We start from the raw sequence: 20,410 nt of genomic DNA on the forward strand, positions 1-20,410 counted from the left end.
ATTCTAGATCAAACGGGCTTAGAGATCTCAATGAGAAATAAAAATATAATTTATAAATCTATATTAATGCTTTATATTAAATATGTGGACCAAATGAATATAAATGTGATATAATTTAAAACAATATTTTTTTTTTCATTTTAATATATATTATTATAAAAATCTAGAACAATAATGTGTGAGTTAGGTAAAGAGTTATCGTAAATGCCAAATCTATGTTAATTTAAAGCATACCTCGTCATCAATGCTCTACAGCATGACATTTCCCTACCTTTTCTCTATTTAGGGGTATAAATGTAATTGGGAAAATTTATCATCACGCGTCTAATGGACACAAATTTAAATTCGTGGCCATCGATTACTTCAACTAATGGGTAAAAACATTATCTTACAAAATCCTAAAATCATCTGATGTGGAAAAATCATTCGCACTAACATAATTGCTAGGTACAGAGTCTCTCATGCACTAATTTCAGATAATGCACGATACTTCTAAGGAGAAGTGTTACAATTGCTCGATGAATTCAAAATCGAGCACCACAAACCATTTCCCTATAGACCCAAACTAACGGTGCGGTCGAAGCGACAAACAAAAACGTGATTAGATACATCAATAAAATGACTAAAACGTACAAGGATTGGCACGGAAAATTGCCATATGCCTTATAAAGATATTACACAACCGCTCGAACTTCGACCAGTGAAGCTCCTCACTCATTGGCTTAAGGTATGGGTGTTGTACAACCGATCGAAATCGAGATTCCTATTCTAAGAATACTCTTAGAAATCCACGTCATTGAATAAGACTAAATTAAATCTCTACACGATCAACTGACATTAATATAAGACAATAGGTTAAATGCCTTGAGCAAAACTCAAGCCTACCAAAAACAAATGTCAAACATCTTCATTAAGAAGATAAAACCTCAAAGAAGGTGATATAGTTCTCAAATAAAAGTTGTGATCTTCTGGACCCTAAGGACAAATTCTGTCCCTAATGGGAATGACCCTTCATGATTAAAAAAATTATTTTTGGAGGAGCAGTTCACCTATCTAATATAGAAGGTAAAGAATTCATTACCCTGAGAAATCTCGACGCGCTTAAAAGATATTTTGTATAATATAAAGTTACACGGAATAGAGTTTTGAGCTCAGCCTTAAAAATGACTTATTTCAATAGAGTCTGATCCAAAATTTTGTAAAACTTTTATCACTAGTTAATAGATTGTTGTTTGAACTACGAAAGACTTAATTTTTTTAATAAAAAAGAAGAAAAGAAGATATGTAAGGCAATCTACATTTCTAGATCCGGTCTTAAATTAAAAAAAAAAAAAAATTTATTTCTTAATAAACTTTTGGAAAAAGAAGAAAACCTTGATCCCTTCTTTGAACTAGTAAGGGGGATTTTAAGAAATAAGTTGTACATTAGGATCACTTCTATTCAAAAGTGATAGTTTCAAAACGAACTCGACGGTTTCTTAATAAGTCTAATTATCTTAATCACTTATATAAGCAAGATCATAGGATAATATGGTACCCACATCATGATACCACGTCTTCATTTTCATAGAATTTTTTGCATGACACCAAATAATAATTAGTATACACCCATTGGAAACAGTTGGATTAGGTTATGATTGTTTGGGGTATTCATTTTAGAAAATAAAACATAATATATACTGGAAGAACTGACTTAGATTCTCAATTAGAAGACCTTAAATATAGAAGTAATAACTATGAAATAATAGATATAGAAATGACTTGCTGGGTTCTCAAATCTGGTAAAAATAAACCTCAATTTAATTTAATTGATTAAATGCAGCCTTGAGCCAAGGATAAACAAGATCTACTATCCATATAAAAATGGATCGAGAGAAGACTTGAACTTATAATATTGTGAATATGAATTTTTCCACTTTTTTTTTTTTTTATTTGAAAATCTTATTTAATGAATGACTAAAATTATTTTATTTATTTTTGACAAATAAAATAAGAATAATTTTATATTTTGAATGATAATTTGAATAATTTTAACTGAGCTTGTATTTATTTAATTAAATTCTAGATAAAAAAGTCTTAAATCTCATTTGAAAATAAATATATAACAATTTATAAATCTATATTAATGTTAATTTTTTAATTTTTGATTTGAATATATATATATATATATATATATATATATATTGTTGGATAAAATTTTATTTATTTAATACCAGATAAATATATATATATATTAAAGAAAAGAAAAAAAAAGTACAATATAACTGCACATTATTAGTTTTTTTTTTACATTAAAATTTATAAAACAGATGAGATGGAGTTGACTCGAAGAAATTTATTCTTAAATATTCGGTTATTGCAAATGTTATTTTTTATATATATGTGTGAAATAATGTATTAGAAGGTAACAACTAAATGTTAAATGTTAGTGTTTTACTAATTTTCAATATTTCAATAAAAAAAATTTTATTTTATTTTATTTATATTATAATTAAAAATTTGATAATTATATATATTTAAAAAGAATTTATTTATGGATGTAGTTTTTATTATAATGTTTTGGTAAGAAAGTCGTTATTATGAGAAAATTAATAAAAAAAAAATAGTTGTAAACAATAGTTTTATATTAAATAAAAATATTGAACTAAATTTAAGAATATTATAATTAATAATTAAAATACTTTAACTTAATATATTAATATATGAAATAAATTATGAATGTGTTATTATAATTTATTAAAAAACAAAAGCCAACTGTATATACGCCCCCACTTCTATTATATAATATTTAAATTGTGTGGTGCATATAAATCTAGTGTGACCTCAAAGAGTGGTTGGTTATATTTTTCTATTATATTTATTATTATATTTATGATCTTTTCTTTCTCAATTTCTTGTTCAATTTATTATCCAGCCCGTAAGTATTCGAGAATAACGATTAAATTCTTGACGTACTCTAGACTTTTGAGCTCATAATAATATTATACAAATCGAACTACTAGAAATATTGAATATATATATATTTTTATATTTTCAATAAAAAGGAGACATCTTATTTATATCATTTTATGATCCATATAATTTATCAATCCTTAATCATAACTCTAGACAACATTTTTCAGGTTACTTATCAATTCTCGATCAAGTATAATATTTAATTACACTTAAAATACTTGATACATATTTTTTCGACATATATTCAATGATTCGTTTGAATTGTTTTTAATATAAAAAACTAGTATGACATTTCCAAATCATGACTTTCTTTTGAAGTGTTTATATCATAATTGAACCTGTGACATTATTGTCAATTATTTTATTTCATTCCCTATTGTTAAATAATTCAAATGAGTTTTAAAAATTGTTTTCTAGTTTGGATCTTTTAATTGAGATTTTTATTTCTTATAGATTGACATACAAATCTAACAATTTTTATATTATTTATAAATTAATATATATTTTCAAATTAGAGTTATAAATATAAAGTTTTTGTTTTTTTAAAGAATAATGTGTTTTTCCATAATGAAATTTCAAGTGTTAAACATGATAACACACATTACTTATCGTATCTTTTCATTTGCTCAATTAGTGGGATATTTTCTAGTTTTATTAATTTGTTTCCACAAAGAATAATATTATATTCATGATTTTATAATGAGATTGATTAATTAATGATGAGAAGAATATATCCATTTTGCAACTTGATGGTAGCTATATTTATTTATTTACTTGACTTTTTTTTTGTTTTTTTTTTTCATTTTTCATTTTTCTATTTTTTATAATAATTCTTCATGCATATTTTATAGGAGAAGTATTATTGATAATATTTAATTTTTGTTCCTCAATTTTATATAACTTTTTTTTTATTTATGAAAGTCTCATAATTCTTAGAAAAAGAAAAAGAAATTAAATAGATGATTTATTTTACAAATTTGTATCTTTGAATATTATATGTAATTCTAATATCATATTAGTAAAAGATTTTGTATTGAAAAATTATTATAAAAACTTAGAAAATAGTGGCAAAATATTTTTGTAAGCTAATTAAAAAAAAGTCACAAATAATAAGTTGCAATACATTCCAAATCCAAAACTAAAAGTTTGGGGTAAAATTCTACAATTTTAATAGAAAATCATTATGTTACAAATTATACTTTGAATATTATCAAAGACTCCATTAATTATTTGGACCACAAAAGAAGACGAGGAATTCGACCTTACCTATCTAGGTCCTTAGTAGATAATTTTATGCTTGAAACATTATTAAATAACCCATCGACAAAACTAAATTAACGACGAATTAGCTAGGATGGATGACCCAATGATGACCGTCAGTTCCAACGCGAAGACCCTTAACTCTAGCAAACAAATTCACGGCCCTTCTTACACCAAATTGATCTTCAGCATTGAAGTAATCATGCCCAAAAATTACACCGTCACGTGCCAGAACCTTATAAGCCCGATTAATATCACTCCAAGCTGAATGAAAATCATGAGCCGCATCAACTTCAATCATATCTCCATATATTCCCATCGCGCACATTTTATCCAAAGCTATTGTTGCCGAGTAAGGAAGATAAACCACTGAATCCGTCACATTCTTATGGACCAAATTTTGAATAAACTGATACATCAACAATACGTCACCATTTATCATCGGTATATCCAATCCCGGCCATGCCCTAAAATTATCAATACATATTATTTGTGAATCTAAGCCCAACTCTTTAGATAATTCCACCATGTGTATGGCAGACATTCCTAAGTAAGTACCTATTAGATATATAAATAATTATTAGAGTTACAAACTTTTTAAAAAAAAGGGAGAAACTATGTCCAATGAATCGATCATCAAATATACAAACATATAACATAAAACAATAGTGACATAAAAACATCAAATACCTATCTCAATGATGATCTTCGGTCGGTACTTCTTCATGAGATTACCAAAAACTGCATTGTTTGACTCCCAACCACTAATTTTGGCAGGAGTTAAAAGATTGGCCACATGTTTTGGAGGAAAGTTTAAGTATGGAGATGCACCGTTGAAGAATGCGTCGATGAGATTGTTGCGCACAACATGGGCGGGTTCGGGCTTGGCGCAAACGATGTTATCGAAACGATAATGATCAGAGGATTTAGACGAAGAAAAGAGGTAACCCACGACAGCAAACGAGAAAAGGAGAGAAATATAGACAATTGGTTTTGTGAAGAAAGTTGATAGTTTACGAAGATAGTGAAGACGATTTTGAACCTCTTTCATTGTTTTTTCTTCTTTTTTATTGAATTTAATGAATGGCTTCTTTCCTTTCCTTATCTATCTATATATTTATTTATTTGTAGCCAATCATTTGCTTGATAACTTAATCCACAATGTATATGCAAGATGAGGATATCATTGTAGTGGTACCACATTGTGAAGAAAATTCAAGGACGGGCTAGGTTTTAGTCATGTGGTACCACTACATTGCTTATATGAGTGGAAGTCTTTCGTTTGAATAATCATTCTACTTATAGTAATTTGTGCCCACATATTACAAATTAATGTTATTGACCAAATAATTAGGATGGTTTTGGTTTATTTAAAAAAATCGTAATACATATAATTATAATTGAGTCCACCATTCAATAGACAACATCGAGGTAAAGATACGCACTATTATAATCACGACATGGAAGATTTATTTTAAAAAATTGGTGGAGATGGTCGATGAACTAATTGATTTTAAAAAATTTCAAATTCGTTAATTCTAAATTTTATGTTATGTTTTGTTCGTTGATAAACATTTTTACTTATATTTTCATTGTTACCCTTCAAATAGTTAATCTCGTTATGTTTTAGGTGTGTTTGATAATAAGGTGAACATTAATAATGTAATGTAATGATTTTTTTCTTATACGAAGATCATATTCATTACCTTTATATTAAATGTACTTAAAAAATAACAAATATGTAAAAAGACTAACGGGGATCTCAAATCTTTCTAAATAGACAAGTGAGTAGGGATCTAACATCATATTGAAATAAACTTGCAATATCTACTTATGATTTTTTGGATTTGAAGATTCAAACCAAAATTTTATAAATTAAAATTCTTGCACTTTAATATGAGTTTTGAGTGTACACAAAAATTTATAAACTTTGTTTAATAAATTGTGAATTAAATTTGAGCTAAATTATTATATTTTATTTATTTAATTCAAATAAAATAAAAGAGAGTAATTTGATATTTTGATTAAGGTTTTGAAAATTAATGATTGATTCATTAGGATGAAATGATAGTAACTTATCAAATTTTAGATAAACATACAAACTTCTAGATGAGAAATAAAAAATAATTTATAAATATATATTAATGTTTGAAAATTAAATATGTGGACCAAATGGAAGATAAATGAAGATATAATTTACAACAAAATATTTAATTTTTGAAATTAAATACATATATATTTGGTGTGAAAAGTGTAGAATGAGTTAGTTGTATATATTTAAGTTTTTCTAATTTTTATATTTTTCAGTAATAATAATTATTTGATTTTATAAATTTTCATTTATGTAATACAAAAAAATTTTAATATATATTTATAAATGAAGTCAATTGTATCTTAAACTGTATGCACATTCTTAGTTTTCATTTTTATATTTATACATTAAAATTTATAAAAGGCAGATAGATCTGGCTTTGTTTTAATAATTTAGAAAACAAAAACAAAAAAAAATATCTTGATCACTTCCTTCTTAGTGTTATATTATTTAATTAATTAATTAAAATATTAAAATATTATTTATTTTAAATTATTATATTAATAAAAAAAATCACAATCTCCTAACAATATCATCGATCAACCTAGTTAAATAAAACCAATTTAAACTAGGTCTTATTGTTTATTTATTCAATTTATTTGTTAATGATTGTGTTATAATGATATATTTTACTCGGATGAATTTAAAATTTAGAGTTGGTGTGTATTTGAAAAAATATAAGATGTACTTAAAAAAATAAAGAAAAAATCATATATAAAATGAATGAATAATTATAAATTTTTTATTTTTTTTAAAAAATAGAGAAGGATATAATGAATTAAATTAAAAAAAATTAAGAAACTATTTCACATTTTTATAAATATATATGTATATTTTTTCGGGTGTACTAAACCCACTCAACCTAACATAAATCCGCAATAGGATTTTGTAACGGTTAGTTAGCTAGTTATATATATATATATATATATATATATATATATATGAAAATATATATATATTTTTTTAAGGTACCTATATTTTTATGTTTCATATATATATATATATATATATATATATATATATATATATATATATATATATATATATATATATATATATATATATATATATATATTTAAATTAAATGTATTGGTTAGGATAACAATGAGTACCTTATCTGCCAATAGTGAATTCTTGTACCTGATTTTTATTTTATACCCGACCCCGATTCCGAACCCAACGAGTATCTATATTCTTCCTCATCCTTAATTCGTCAGGTATTCGATTCCGACGGGTACCCCATTACCCGATTAAAATATAAATTTTATATTTTACTAAAATGAATTTACAAAAAATATTGAAAAATAACTAAAGAATAAATAAATTTAAAATAGTAATATCGAAATATAAAAAATAGAAGCATTATTTACCTATATGAGTATATATGAGTATGTTATAGATGTAGAAGAACCTAACAATTTTGTTATTATTATAATTGAAGAAGAAAACAGAGAGAAAATATTAAAAAATATTAATATATGAAGACGAAGAAGTGATAAAGAGAGAATTTTTTAGTTGAAGATGAAGAAATGAAAAATCATAGAGTGATAGAAATAAGTTTTTTTTAATAAAAAAAAGAAGTGTGAAGAATAGTGAATTGTGGGAAAGTGTGGGTAGGAGTGGAGTGTGGATAAAAACAAAATAAATGATGTAACTATTATGAAGTAGTTAATGATGAGGATGTGAAATGTCACATTAATATTTAGAAAAAAATGAAAAATAAATATATTAATATTAATATAGTCGGGTATCGGGTTTGGCTTTCGCATACACTCCATCCCGACCCCGTACCCGATTGGGTACCTACTTTCCCCTACCCGACCCCGACTTAAAATACCCGAACTTGACCATCGGGTACCACGTGTACCTGCCATACGGATACTTATTGTCATCCCTACTATTGATAAAAAACAGATTAAGTATGTAACTCGCAAACACACTTAAACCATTTAAACATGTGCAAATTTTTTCGCCTAATGAACTTGAATCCAGCTTAAAGTAAAAATATAAATTTCTTTTAACTGTTCGCTGAAAGAGAGATTTCTAGTATTGATATAATTAGAGGCTATTTATGAATTTAGGCCCACAACAAGCACTGTGGTTGTATATACAATAAATTCCAGCTAGAAACATTTATGAATTAACCAAATTTGGAAGCCTGTCATTTTTAATGGTTATACTAAAATAAAAAAACTTATATTATGGTATAAGAGGCAACAATGCCCCACTTCACATTTTTAGATCTAGAGATATATGATCTCTTATTTAAAATTATTAATATTATGATTTATAAATTTTTAAAAAAAATTTATATTTTTATATTTATTTGTTTGTTTTTTTTTTTTTTTTTTAAATTAAAGAAGAACTAGCATGACACCCACTGCTATGATCCCAGTTAAACATAAAGCATTTTCAGATTCAATCGAATTCGTGACTTTTGATATTATTTTTAGTTATTTTAAAAATGATTTGTTATTATTTGTACTAAGTTAAGTTGAGTTTCTACATGATCATATGAACATCAACAATAATACACTTTTATATGAATTAAATCAAATACATTTAGTCTTGTAAACACTATTTGTTTTTAGTTTAAATTATGTTGATTTTAAGACTTTACAAAAGTGTTAACACAAGAATGTGCTCTAAACGAACAAACCCTTTTTAGGGTGTACTTTTAAAATTTTAAGTTAGACTCAATTTTTTTATAATTTACAATTATAAAAATGTTAAGAAATATAATTTATGTAAATTCTTAAAGATTTTAAATTTTAAATTATACAATTTCCCTAAACAAAGTGAATTTATATTACAAAACAAATTACTTATCCAAATAAATAAAATTTTGTAATAAAATTTATAAGTATTATATTTTTAGTGTAATTTATTTATTAATTTTAGTGTAATTTATAATGTATAAATAATTGTAAGCATAAAAATTTGACTTACCCTATTTGCGAAATATTATTATTATTTTTAATAATATTAAAATAGTATTTTGGATTTTATTATTCAAAATATTTTGAAAGAAGGAATTAAAATCTAATTAAGGATTAGTTATTGTGATAATTAAATCTTAATTAAGGAAACTTTCCAAAATTCCAAAAATAATTTGAGGATAAAATATTTGTATATATTTTACCCAAATCAGACCAAGGAAGGGGTTAAAAATATTTAATTAGGATTTATTCATGATTTATGTTTAATTAATGAATTGAACCAATTAAATAAAATACCCTAAAACTCCCAAAAAATAAAACATGATCATAATTGTTATTATGAATCTAGAAATATTTTTTGTAAAATTTTTGGTAAAAAAAAAATGATTTAAAAGGATTAAATTTGATTTTTAATAATCTTTTAAATAAAATTAAAATTGCATAATCCTGTGTGGCTGATTTTATGTTTAAACTTTGCAGAAGGATCTTGGACCATCAGATGAGCGCCCAGATCTCATCCGACAGCCCAGAGCCCGCCAGAAATCCAGCTGTAGCTGAACCACGCGCGCGCCAGCACTGGATCAACTAACGGAACAGACTGACCCCGTTAGTCAAACAGGCTGACCGCTGACGGAACCAGACGGAACTCGGCGTTCCGTTACTCAAAACGACGCCGTTTTGTTCATCTTCTTCGTTGGGATGCAGGGTCGCCGGATTCACGATCATTGTCGGCGTCAAACCTTCCAAAAGCTCTAACTTCGGCTATAGGCGATCAAATCCATTGATTTTTTCGCCCACGTGATCCCCTCGTCACGTTTCGCCCTTATCTAGAAGCCTTATCTTCCCCGGGATAAGGCTGCCAGCTGCCGGATATGATTTTAGGGATAAGAACGCCGGCGATCAAAATCAAGTCGAATTGGCCTTCTACAACCGACCTTTCCACCCTATAAATACTCCCCTACCATCCTACTACCAATCCATCAAACAATAACCAATAATTACACATCAATCAATTCGATTGAAGACCTGCAAATTCCGGCGAAGAACAGTTTTTTTCAAAATTTTCTCCAGCGAGCCAAGCTTCGATCCAGGCTTCTGTATCACTTCCAGCAACTCCCACGAATGTTTTCCAGCTGTTGGTATGATTCTAGAAGCCTTGAATATTTATTTGTAATTGAAAATTTTGATTTTCTTCAAAATTTCTTGTTTGATCACTTTGGTCGTGTTCTTATGCTTGATTGTATGATTTCTTTGTAGAGAATCATTATATATATCATGTGTAAGCTTTTTGTTGAAAAGAAAACCGATCAAATCAACCTAGAACAGAATTTTGCGAAAATCAGTTTGAAAATTGGATTTTTTAAAATGTTGTGTTCTTGGTTTAAATATGGATTTGTTGATCCAGATTGTTGTTATATATGTTTATAAACATGTTTAATCATTTTCATGCAACTGTAATCAAGTTTTGATCATGTTTGATCAAAATGGAAATTTGGAAAAAAACTTAAAAATTTGAATTTTAAAACTTTGTGTTCTTGCTTTTAATCTGATTTTGTTGGTTCAATTAGTTGTATTACATGTTTGTATACATGATTAGATGATCTATAAGTAACTGTAATCATGTTTTGATCATGTTTGATCAAATTGAAATTTTGGAAAAAAAGGTTAAAAATTTGGATTTTTGAAATTTCATGTTCATGATTCTAAGTTGTATTTGTTGATTCAATTAGTAGCTATACATGATTCTTAACATGAAGGGATGAATTCCAAGTAACTGTTTCACCATTTTGATCATGATTGATCAAATTTGGTTTTTTGAAAAAAGTTAGATTTTGATTCAATCTTCAAAAACTATTTTAATGATGTAACGATGTTCTTGTTTTGGTATGTATTAGCTATATTCATCATTTCAAAGCTAATGGAACAAAAATCAGGCCTTGAAATGACCTAATTTAAAAGATCCCAAAATTTGACCTAAAAATGGTGTTTTAAAATTGATCATCTTATGATTTTCAAAATCGTGATTTATGTTAGGGCTTTTGTTCTTCATGATCATATGAACCTACTGCAACTTACGGATTGTGATTTGGACATCCCAATCAAAAGCTATGGCCTTCTGAATTTTCGGACCATAACAAGAACACCAGGCCCTGAAATTTTGCTTTCGGACCGAGAAAAACAGGCCAGGACCGAGCCGCGCGACCGAGGAAACCGCCCAGGACCGTGCCACCCGACTGAGAAAGTTGTCTTAGGGCTGACAAAACTAGCCTATACCAAATTAACCTAGGACAAACCTTGCCACTTGACCTAGGATTGACCTTGACACCCAACCTAGGACCAACAATTAAGCCTAGCCTCATCTTAGCCTAGGCCAAACCCTAGCCCTAGCCTAAGATCAAACCCCCATTTAGCCTAAGACCGATATAGACCTATGCCTAAGTCCGAACCCTCACTCAAAATTGAACCTCTTCAACCTTACTAAAATTGACAAGATCGGACTCGAACCTAGGGTTTAATCCTTAAGCCCATTTGGTTCCAATTTTCAAAAATCCAAAACTATTCTGGAACCAAGCCCCCATTTTCTAAAAAATGGTATTTTCAAGGTCATAGAGTAACTCTCAAGATTCTCTAGGATGTTTCCCAAAGCAATTTTCTTTTGCTAAGTCTTGTTTGGTTATACTCTCTAACATCTTTTTCTGAAATTTTCAGGTTTTGTTAAATCTGAACCCCAACGCAATAGGTACACACCTCCTTTAAATAATTTTGTACAATTATTTAAAGTCTATCCTCATTTAGGACCCCTGAACTACTAATTAAAGATAAGGAATGTTATAATTAGATTTATAGAAGCAAGACTTTATCTATTTTAGAAGGATTTTGAAAACCGTCCTTAGGCGGGCGTAGAGGACATAACGCGAAAGCCCTTTCCCGAACGTAAACAGACAACGAACCACTTTTTTTAGAAACTCTAGTATAAATACGTTTGTACATGTATCATTTTATTGATTTTCATAAAATATCTTGGCGACTCTGATTTTCAAATGAATAATCTTTAAATTGATTATGTTTAATTAATTTAAATCGGGTCAGGTTAAATTGTTGTTTAGCCTCCTAGATTATTAATGTTTGAACAAAAAATTAATTATTTTACATAATTAATTTCTTACTGCTCCAGGTATTTTCAAAATTTTTTAAAAATTAAATGTTTCATTTTAAAAGATGTCTGGCACGTAAACCAAGGTTGAAATCATTGAACCTCGAGCTGCCTCGCGGTAGTCCTTCTATATTGCCACGTGTCTCATAAGCACGTGATAAGCTATGGAACGGGACATAGACCGGGGGATAAACGATGTTACAATAATATTTTTTTAATGTAAATTCTTATTATTTCAAGTAATTAGATATGTTATATTTGGTCTAACAATTAATCTAGTGGACCAAACTTCTTTAAAATGTATTTTTTTTGCACAACGAAAAAATATGACATAAAAAATGGTACTCAATAAGTTTTCGAACTCGTAAATCCTTTATTAAAACGATTAACTCCCGATAGACTCTACTGACAATCCTGAACGAATCTAAAAAAATGTCATATAATAACATTATGAATGATACGTATTGAACGACTACGATCATTGAAAGTTTGATAATTTCTTTCTAACCAGATAGTCCACTAAAAAATAATTTGGATTATAACCCAAATATGTAAGTTTGCCATATAAGTCGCGTCAATCCAAACTTCCCAATAACTACTCAAAGACTCGGGATGTGAAGTAAAACTCCAAATATTAGACACCTTGTGATGTAAAAGTAACTTAATACTAGTCACCTTCTTCAAGATGTATTAACATACAAAATATAATAAATTGCAATTCTTAATTGAAGGCGAAATTTAGTATTAAAAAAAATAGAAGGTTTGAATTTCAATTTCACGATTGAATTGATTAAACAAACAATACAAATAAAATGAATTTTAATTTCAATTCTAGTGTCATTTCAACACTAATCAAATCATAGACTATAAAACATTTTGGTCCAATACGAGGTTGATTTCATGAAAGAGTAAAATTAAATTTTATTTTATTTAATATAGTTATTTGGATTAAATTAAATATTAAAATTTATAATAAATTTATTTTTAAAACTATTATCAAACACTTATTTTATATAAACAAAAATAGTGAAAGTTAGTTATAGACATAAAAGAACAAACATAAATTAAATATAAAAAGATTGTAAGCTTTGTCATGATTTGCATTATATTTGTGTAAATACAGATTAATAAATTGTTGTATCATTTAAAAAATAAAATAAAACAGGTAATTTATATGTTAAATTTTTAAGTGAGATTATTCTAAAACAATTCACAAGTAATGACAATGATTTTTTTTTATGAGAGATGACAATGTTGTTATTATTATTATTGATTATTGATACAATAAATTCAAAAATCCTTCATTTAATTCAAATTATCGCTACCAAATTATTGCAATGTTCACTATTATAAGTTTCAAATTCATCTTGCAAATTCATTAACTTTTTGGATATTCATAGAAAGATGTTGTAGATATTCTCTTTTCCTCTTTTTATATATTTTTTTTAATAAATAATTGGATGTAAAACTAAAACAATGTAATAAATGATAGTTAATTAGTTATGAAAAAAATGGAATAAAATTTGTAAAATATAAATAGATGTAAATGATAGTTTAATGTTAAAATATATAATGTATAAAAAATGAATTAACATTAAAAATATTTTAATATTTTAATATTATGATTTTTAATTTAAATAATATTATTGAATATAAATGAAAAGATTCAGTATATTATTAATGATTTATTTAAAAAATTCCTCAATTTTATTTTATATTTATTGGAATGAAAGTAATAAATATTAAAAATTAAGAACTTAAAGAGTTAATATATTTTTTTACAAGAAATTAATTCTTCTTTAAGTTACATATAAAAAAAAATCAAATCTGCATCTCAACGTTATGTAATATATATTTATAAAGATTAAGATTATAATGTAACTAATCTACAAATTATGCGATTTCATCATTGTAAGTACGAATTCATTTGAATTCATTAACAATGAATGATAAAGGGAAGTAAGTGAACAAACAAATTAAATAGTGTCGAAATAATTTTTACCAAAATTCTGAGCGGCAATTAATTATTTTTTGTACGAGGGTTGATAAACAATGTTAGAAAAAGTTATGTTAAATGATACTAACCATATACAAATATGGTTAAAATAACGAAAAATCAATAAAAATCATTAAAAATACCTATAAAGGATCTTAGATGAAAGATAAATTTTAAAAACTCTTTATAAAAAAAAAACTCTAGATCCGACTGTAAAGAATAAGATCCGATTCGACTAAATAAATTGTTGTATCGAGAAATGACCACTAACACAATTGGAAGGTACGACCTGTTGGGAATTTTAAAACGAATATTACTTTTATACTGTAATCTAGCAGTGTGAGATGGGTAAATGCACCGGTTATCCAAGTCTAAAATAAAAGATCAAACACATAACAAAACAACAACAGATTTACGTGGAAAACCCTCTCAACTTGGAGGGTAAAAAAACCACGGGACCAACCAGCAAATTTCACTATAAACAACAAATAGATACAAATGTTCTTCTCAACTTTAAACCCAAAGTTGAGGTATACAAACAAAGAAAACTAATTTTATTTAGACTCAAGCTAGTCTAAATATAAGACAACAAGAAATTGGAACTTGAAGGTGAAAATGTAAGAGATCTACTGCCTCCTTCTCTTCTTCTTCCTCTGTTTCTTCTCCTATGTTTCTTCTCTTCTTTGCAGAATGTTCTCTCTCTAGAAGTTATAGGATGAGAAACATTCTTAGGTTTTGCTCATTTAATTAAATGCTTGATTGGGCTGGACCCAAAGGCCCAACAATCTCCCCCTCCAGCCCACGGAGAGAGGCACACAGATCTTCAAGTCATCACTTGGTATTCATATCGACAAGCCGACAACAGAGCTCGAGCTTGTCTTTTGGAATAATTTTCGTAAACATGTCTGATGTGTTCTTATCAGTGTGGATTTTCTTCAGCTTCATCTGTTTCTATTACAACTCTTAACCAATGAAACCTCACATCAATATGCTTAGTTTTGGAATGATATGTAACATTCTTGCTCAAATCTATGGCATTCTGGCTATCACAGAAAACAATTGCATCTTCTTGTTGCATACCAAGCTCTAGGAGAAATCTAATAATCCACAATAACTCCTTACCATCTTCAGTTGCTGCAATGTTTTCTGCTTCTGTTGTTGATAAAGCCACACATTTCTGCAACTTGGATTGCCATGACACGGCTCCCCCTACAAAAGTAAACACATAACCCAAAGTGAATTTTCTGTGATCTAGATCTCCATCCATATCAGCATCTGTGTAACATTCTAACACAGTTTCACCATTTCCAAAACTCAAACACAAATTGGAAGTGCCTTTTAGATATCTAAGAATCCACTTCACTACTTCCCAATGTTGTTTTCCTGGATTAGAGAGGAACCTACTTACCACACTGATTGCATGCGCTATATCTGGCCTAGTACAAACCATTGCATACATCAAACTCTCTACAACTGAGAAGTATGGAACACTTGACATTTCATCATTTTCTTTCTCTGTTGATGGACACATCTTCTTGCTCAATTTAAAATGGCTAGAAAGTGGACAACTTACTTCCTTTGCTCCTTGCATGTTGAATCTTTCAAGCATCCTTTCAATGTACTTCTATTGTGACAACCAAAGTCTCTTAGCCTTTCTGTCACGAGTAATCTGCATTCTCAATATCTGACGTGCTTGGCCCATGTCTCTCATGTCAAATGTCTTGGACATCTCCTTCTTCAACATGGCTATTATTTGAGCATCATGTCCTACAATCAACATATCATCAACATAAAGTAAATGATTAGAAACTTTCCATTAGAAAATCTTTTGAAGTAAACACGCGGATCTGCCTTGGTTCTCTAGTACCCATGACTCATCATAAAAGAGTCAAAAATTTTTTACCACTGCCTCGGAGCTTGTTTCAAACCGTATAGACTCTTCTTCAATTTGCAAACCATGTTCTCATTTTCTTTCACTTCAAATCCCTCTAGTTGCACCATGTAGATCTCTTCTTCCAAGTTGCCATGAAGAAATGCAGTTTTTACATCAAGTTTCTCAAGCTCAAGGTCCAAGTTAGACACTAAACCTAACACTGTACGAATGGAAGTCGTCTTTACCACTGGTGAGAAAATCTCCTCAAAGTTGATGCCCTGTTTCTGTCCAAAACCCTTTACAACAAGTCGAGCTTTGTATTTCATAATTTTTCCATTTTCATCTCTCTTTAGCTTGAACATCCATTTGTTTCTCAATGCCTTTCGGCCCTTAGGAAGTTCCACCAGCTCATATGTGCTAATCTCTTGCAATGACTTCATCTCATCTTTCATTGCATTTTGCCACTTAACTTTGTCTTTATGAACTTGTGCCTCTTGAAAATATTTTGGTTCTCCTTCTTCTGTCAATAGAATATACTCTAAAGAAGGGTACCTTTTAGAAGGTTGGTGCTCTCTTGCAGACCTTCTTAATGGGGGCTCTTTTGGATCCCTTGATGATGTTGTTCCTCCTGCTCAAAAACATCATAAACAGTCTCATCATCATTACTACCATTCATGTCAGAGGTTTCCTTAGTGGCTTCTTTATTATGTTCACCTTCATCTGTTACTGTTGACTATACATGTGAAGGAATTGGTATGAGTTTTATGGACTCATCAACTCTCTCCGACTTCTCGTTGATTTCTAGATTTATCCCATTCTGACCCTCGAAGAACACAACATCTCTGCATCTAACAATTATTTTCTTTTCTGGGTTCCATAATCTGTACTCAAATTTCTCATTTCCACATCCAAGGAAAATACTAAGAATTGCTTTATCATCCAACTTGGATCTTTGCTCCTTTGAAATATGCACATATGCTTTGCATCCAAGCACCCTTAGATGCGAGTATGAAGTATTATTCTTAGACCATACTCTTTATGGTATTTTAAACTTCAAAGGAACAGAGAGTGACCTGTTTATGAGATAGCAAGTTGTGCGAACTGCTTCTGCCCAAAACTATTTTGGCAACTTTGTCATCTTCAACATGCATCTCACATTGTCTACAATTGTGCAATTCATTCTCTCAGCCACACCATTGTGTTGTGGAGTTCCAGGAACTGTTTTCTCATGTCGAATTCCATATTTTACACAATATGCTTTAAACTCCTTGAAGGTATACTCTCCCCCATTATCAGAGCGAAGACATTACAATTTATTGTCTGTCTCTCTTTCTACCTCCACATGGAACTCTTAAAAGTAATTAAATACCTGGTCTTTCGTTCTCATGAAATAAACTCACACCTTTCTAGATGCATCATCAATAAATGTTAGAAAGTATCGATTGTCACCAAATACTTCTCCTCAAAAGAACCACACACATCAGAATAAACCAAGTCTAACACATTATGTTTCCTTTATGATGTTTGACTAAAAGAGGCTCTGTGTTGCTTACCAAATGGGCAGTAGTCACATAGATCCAGAACCTCATCTTTAGTTGAGGGGATGTGAAGCTTCCTCACCAGAATTCGTAACCCTTTCTCACTCATGTGGTCGAAACGTTGATGCCACGGATTTAGAGAGTTTTCAGCTTGTACTGCATTCAACCCATTCTTGAGTATCTTCACATGAGTTATGTATAAAGAGTTCCATGACTTCCCTTTTGCTACAATTATTGATCATTTGCTGAACTTCCATTCTCCACTACCAAGGTAATGCTTGAATCCATCTTTGTCCAATGCATCACCTGATATCAAGTTTAGATGCAAATCAGGAATATATCGCACATCTTTCAGTGTTAACTGATGTCCCAGTTCTGTCTGCAAATAAATATCACCAATACTCACAATGCTCGAGTGACTAGTATTACCCATCTTCATTGTACTTGTGATCGATTTTTAAAAACATTTTTGATCGACTAGTTGAAAATTCTGGGACACTCTTTAAAAATTTTTTTTTTTTTAAAACATGAGGGGAATTAATTTTAATGTTTAAAAAATTGAAGTTTTAAAAATAAGGCTTTGTAGACAACTTCATATATTACCTTCCCTTCGAATCTGGGAGAGATTGAAAGTTTTTTAATGGGAAGTATGTCATAAGCCTTTTTAAACTTTTTTCAATATTAATTAACCTCACGACTAGAGAGTCGCCACCTAATTTCAAAAATTAGAAAATTAAGAGATGTGAGTTCGGCGTTTGGTTACGTGTGGGAAAGAGTTTTTTAGACGCTATATCCCACAACGCACTTAAGGTCTCTACGCTTTACATTTTAGAATTTTTCCATTTTAAGCATTAAAAAGGTTTGAATGACAGATAAATAATAAAATAAAATAAAATGAAATGAATAAACAAAGACACAAGAAAACCTAATAAAATAATCCACGCATAAAATTATTCTAAAAAAAATCAAGACTAAACAATTTATTGATCAAAATTTTAATTAGTCCAAGTCTAAATTGATTTTTTTAAGAAATTTATTGAAGTGAATTATGTAAAGGATCTAACTTATTTTTTTTTTTATATAAAAAATTGCAGTTCAAAAGAACTCATAAGAAAAAAATAATCCTAAGTCTAAGTTAGGGCTAAGTTTAATTTTAGTTAAAAATTTGATTTTAAAATATCGTTCTAATCTAGGATTAAACAAGCCACAAACTTTAACTAAAAAAAATAAAAAAGAAATAAAAATGAATATAAATGTAGATATAATTTAAAACAATATAATTTTTTAGCATTTTAATATATATATATATATATATATATATATATATATATATATATATATATATATATATATATTAAAGAAGATGAAATCAAATATATATATATAAAGAGGTACGTTTGGTTGGTGGTACAAAGAGGTACTACACTATTGGTATAATATAAATTATACCAATAGTATTTTAATACGGTGTTTTTTATATTTTTACTATTGGTATAAATTTATACCCCTATATAATTTGTACATCATATTTGGTATAAAATAGTAACAAGTCCCCTTAGGTACAACACTATTCTTATATCATTTAATTTTTAATTTCTCATTATACTCTTTATTAATACTATATTATTATATAATATATTAAATATATTTTATTTAGTTTTAATAATAATATTATTATTATATATAATCATTTTAAATATTGATATTTTTTAAATAATTCAATATTTTAATTAAAAAATATTTATTTATTTTTATAACGATAATTTTATTAATTATTATTTTCTATATTTACTTATATTATAAATAATAATTTTATTTTATTAAAATTATTAATAACATTTAAATTAAATAAACATAATTTATCGTTTATATTATAATTAATTTTTTATATGTTAATTAAATTTACATTAATTATTAAATAATAGTACAATCATTTATAATAATAAACAATATTATTTATAATATAAATAAATATAAAATAATAATAATAATAATTAACATTTTAAATTAATATTTATACAGCTTATACTACATTCTTATACTATATACCAAACACAAAATTATAAACCATATACAACTTATACCATTTTTTATAATTTATACCAAACATCAATAACCTATATAATTTATACTATATATTATTTATACCTCTATACAACTTATATCCTATATAATTTGTACCACATACCAAACGCTACATTATATTCTTGTATAAGACGCAACAATGCCCCACTTGACTTTTTTTTTATATTATATATACTTGGATTTGAATTTGAGCAATAAAAATATTTTAAATTTATTTAAAAATTAAATTTTCAAATATTTTATTTTTATTTTAATTTAATTAAAATAATGCTCTAAAATATATTTTAACAAATTTTAATAATTATATGTAATCATTCAAACTCAATTCACTTTATATCTAAATATTTTTAAATAGGATTATAATTTATATTTTTTTTCTACACTATATTTTTATGATAATAATTTTTTAAAATCAATGGTTATTATTTGTACTAAGTTAGGACGATTTTCGGTAGGGTCATAAGAATTTTAATAACGACATTCTCTTAGATGAATTGAATTATGAGAAATGATATATG

The 20,410-nt window shown here is 27.7% G+C and overlaps 1 protein-coding gene across 1 annotated transcript; it reads right to left on the reverse strand.

Annotated features, from left to right (window-relative positions):
• Window positions 1-4,055: 4,055 nt before the first annotated feature.
• On the reverse strand, window positions 4,056-5,385 carry LOC124942534. The gene is made up of 2 exons (XM_047483060.1): window positions 4,906-5,385; window positions 4,056-4,773 (listed from the first exon to the last, which is right to left on the reverse strand). The coding sequence occupies exons 1-2, from the start codon at window positions 5,264-5,266 to the stop codon at window positions 4,301-4,303; spliced, it is 834 nt and encodes a 277-aa protein (XP_047339016.1). The 5' UTR covers window positions 5,267-5,385; the 3' UTR covers window positions 4,056-4,300.
• Window positions 5,386-20,410: the final 15,025 nt, after the last annotated feature.

Source organism: Impatiens glandulifera, chromosome 6, assembly GCF_907164915.1.
Source record: "Impatiens glandulifera chromosome 6, dImpGla2.1, whole genome shotgun sequence".
Lineage (NCBI taxonomy): Eukaryota > Viridiplantae > Streptophyta > Magnoliopsida > Ericales > Balsaminaceae > Impatiens > Impatiens glandulifera.

Coding starts and splice junctions, on each gene's coding strand:
- LOC124942534 (XM_047483060.1), bottom strand. CDS start 5,266: ATGAAAGAGGTTCAAAATCGTCTTCACTATCTTCGTAAACTATCAACT. Junction 4,774..4,905: donor GAAGATCATCATTGAGATAG/GTATTTGATGTT, acceptor TATATCTAATAG/GTACTTACTTAGGAATGTCT.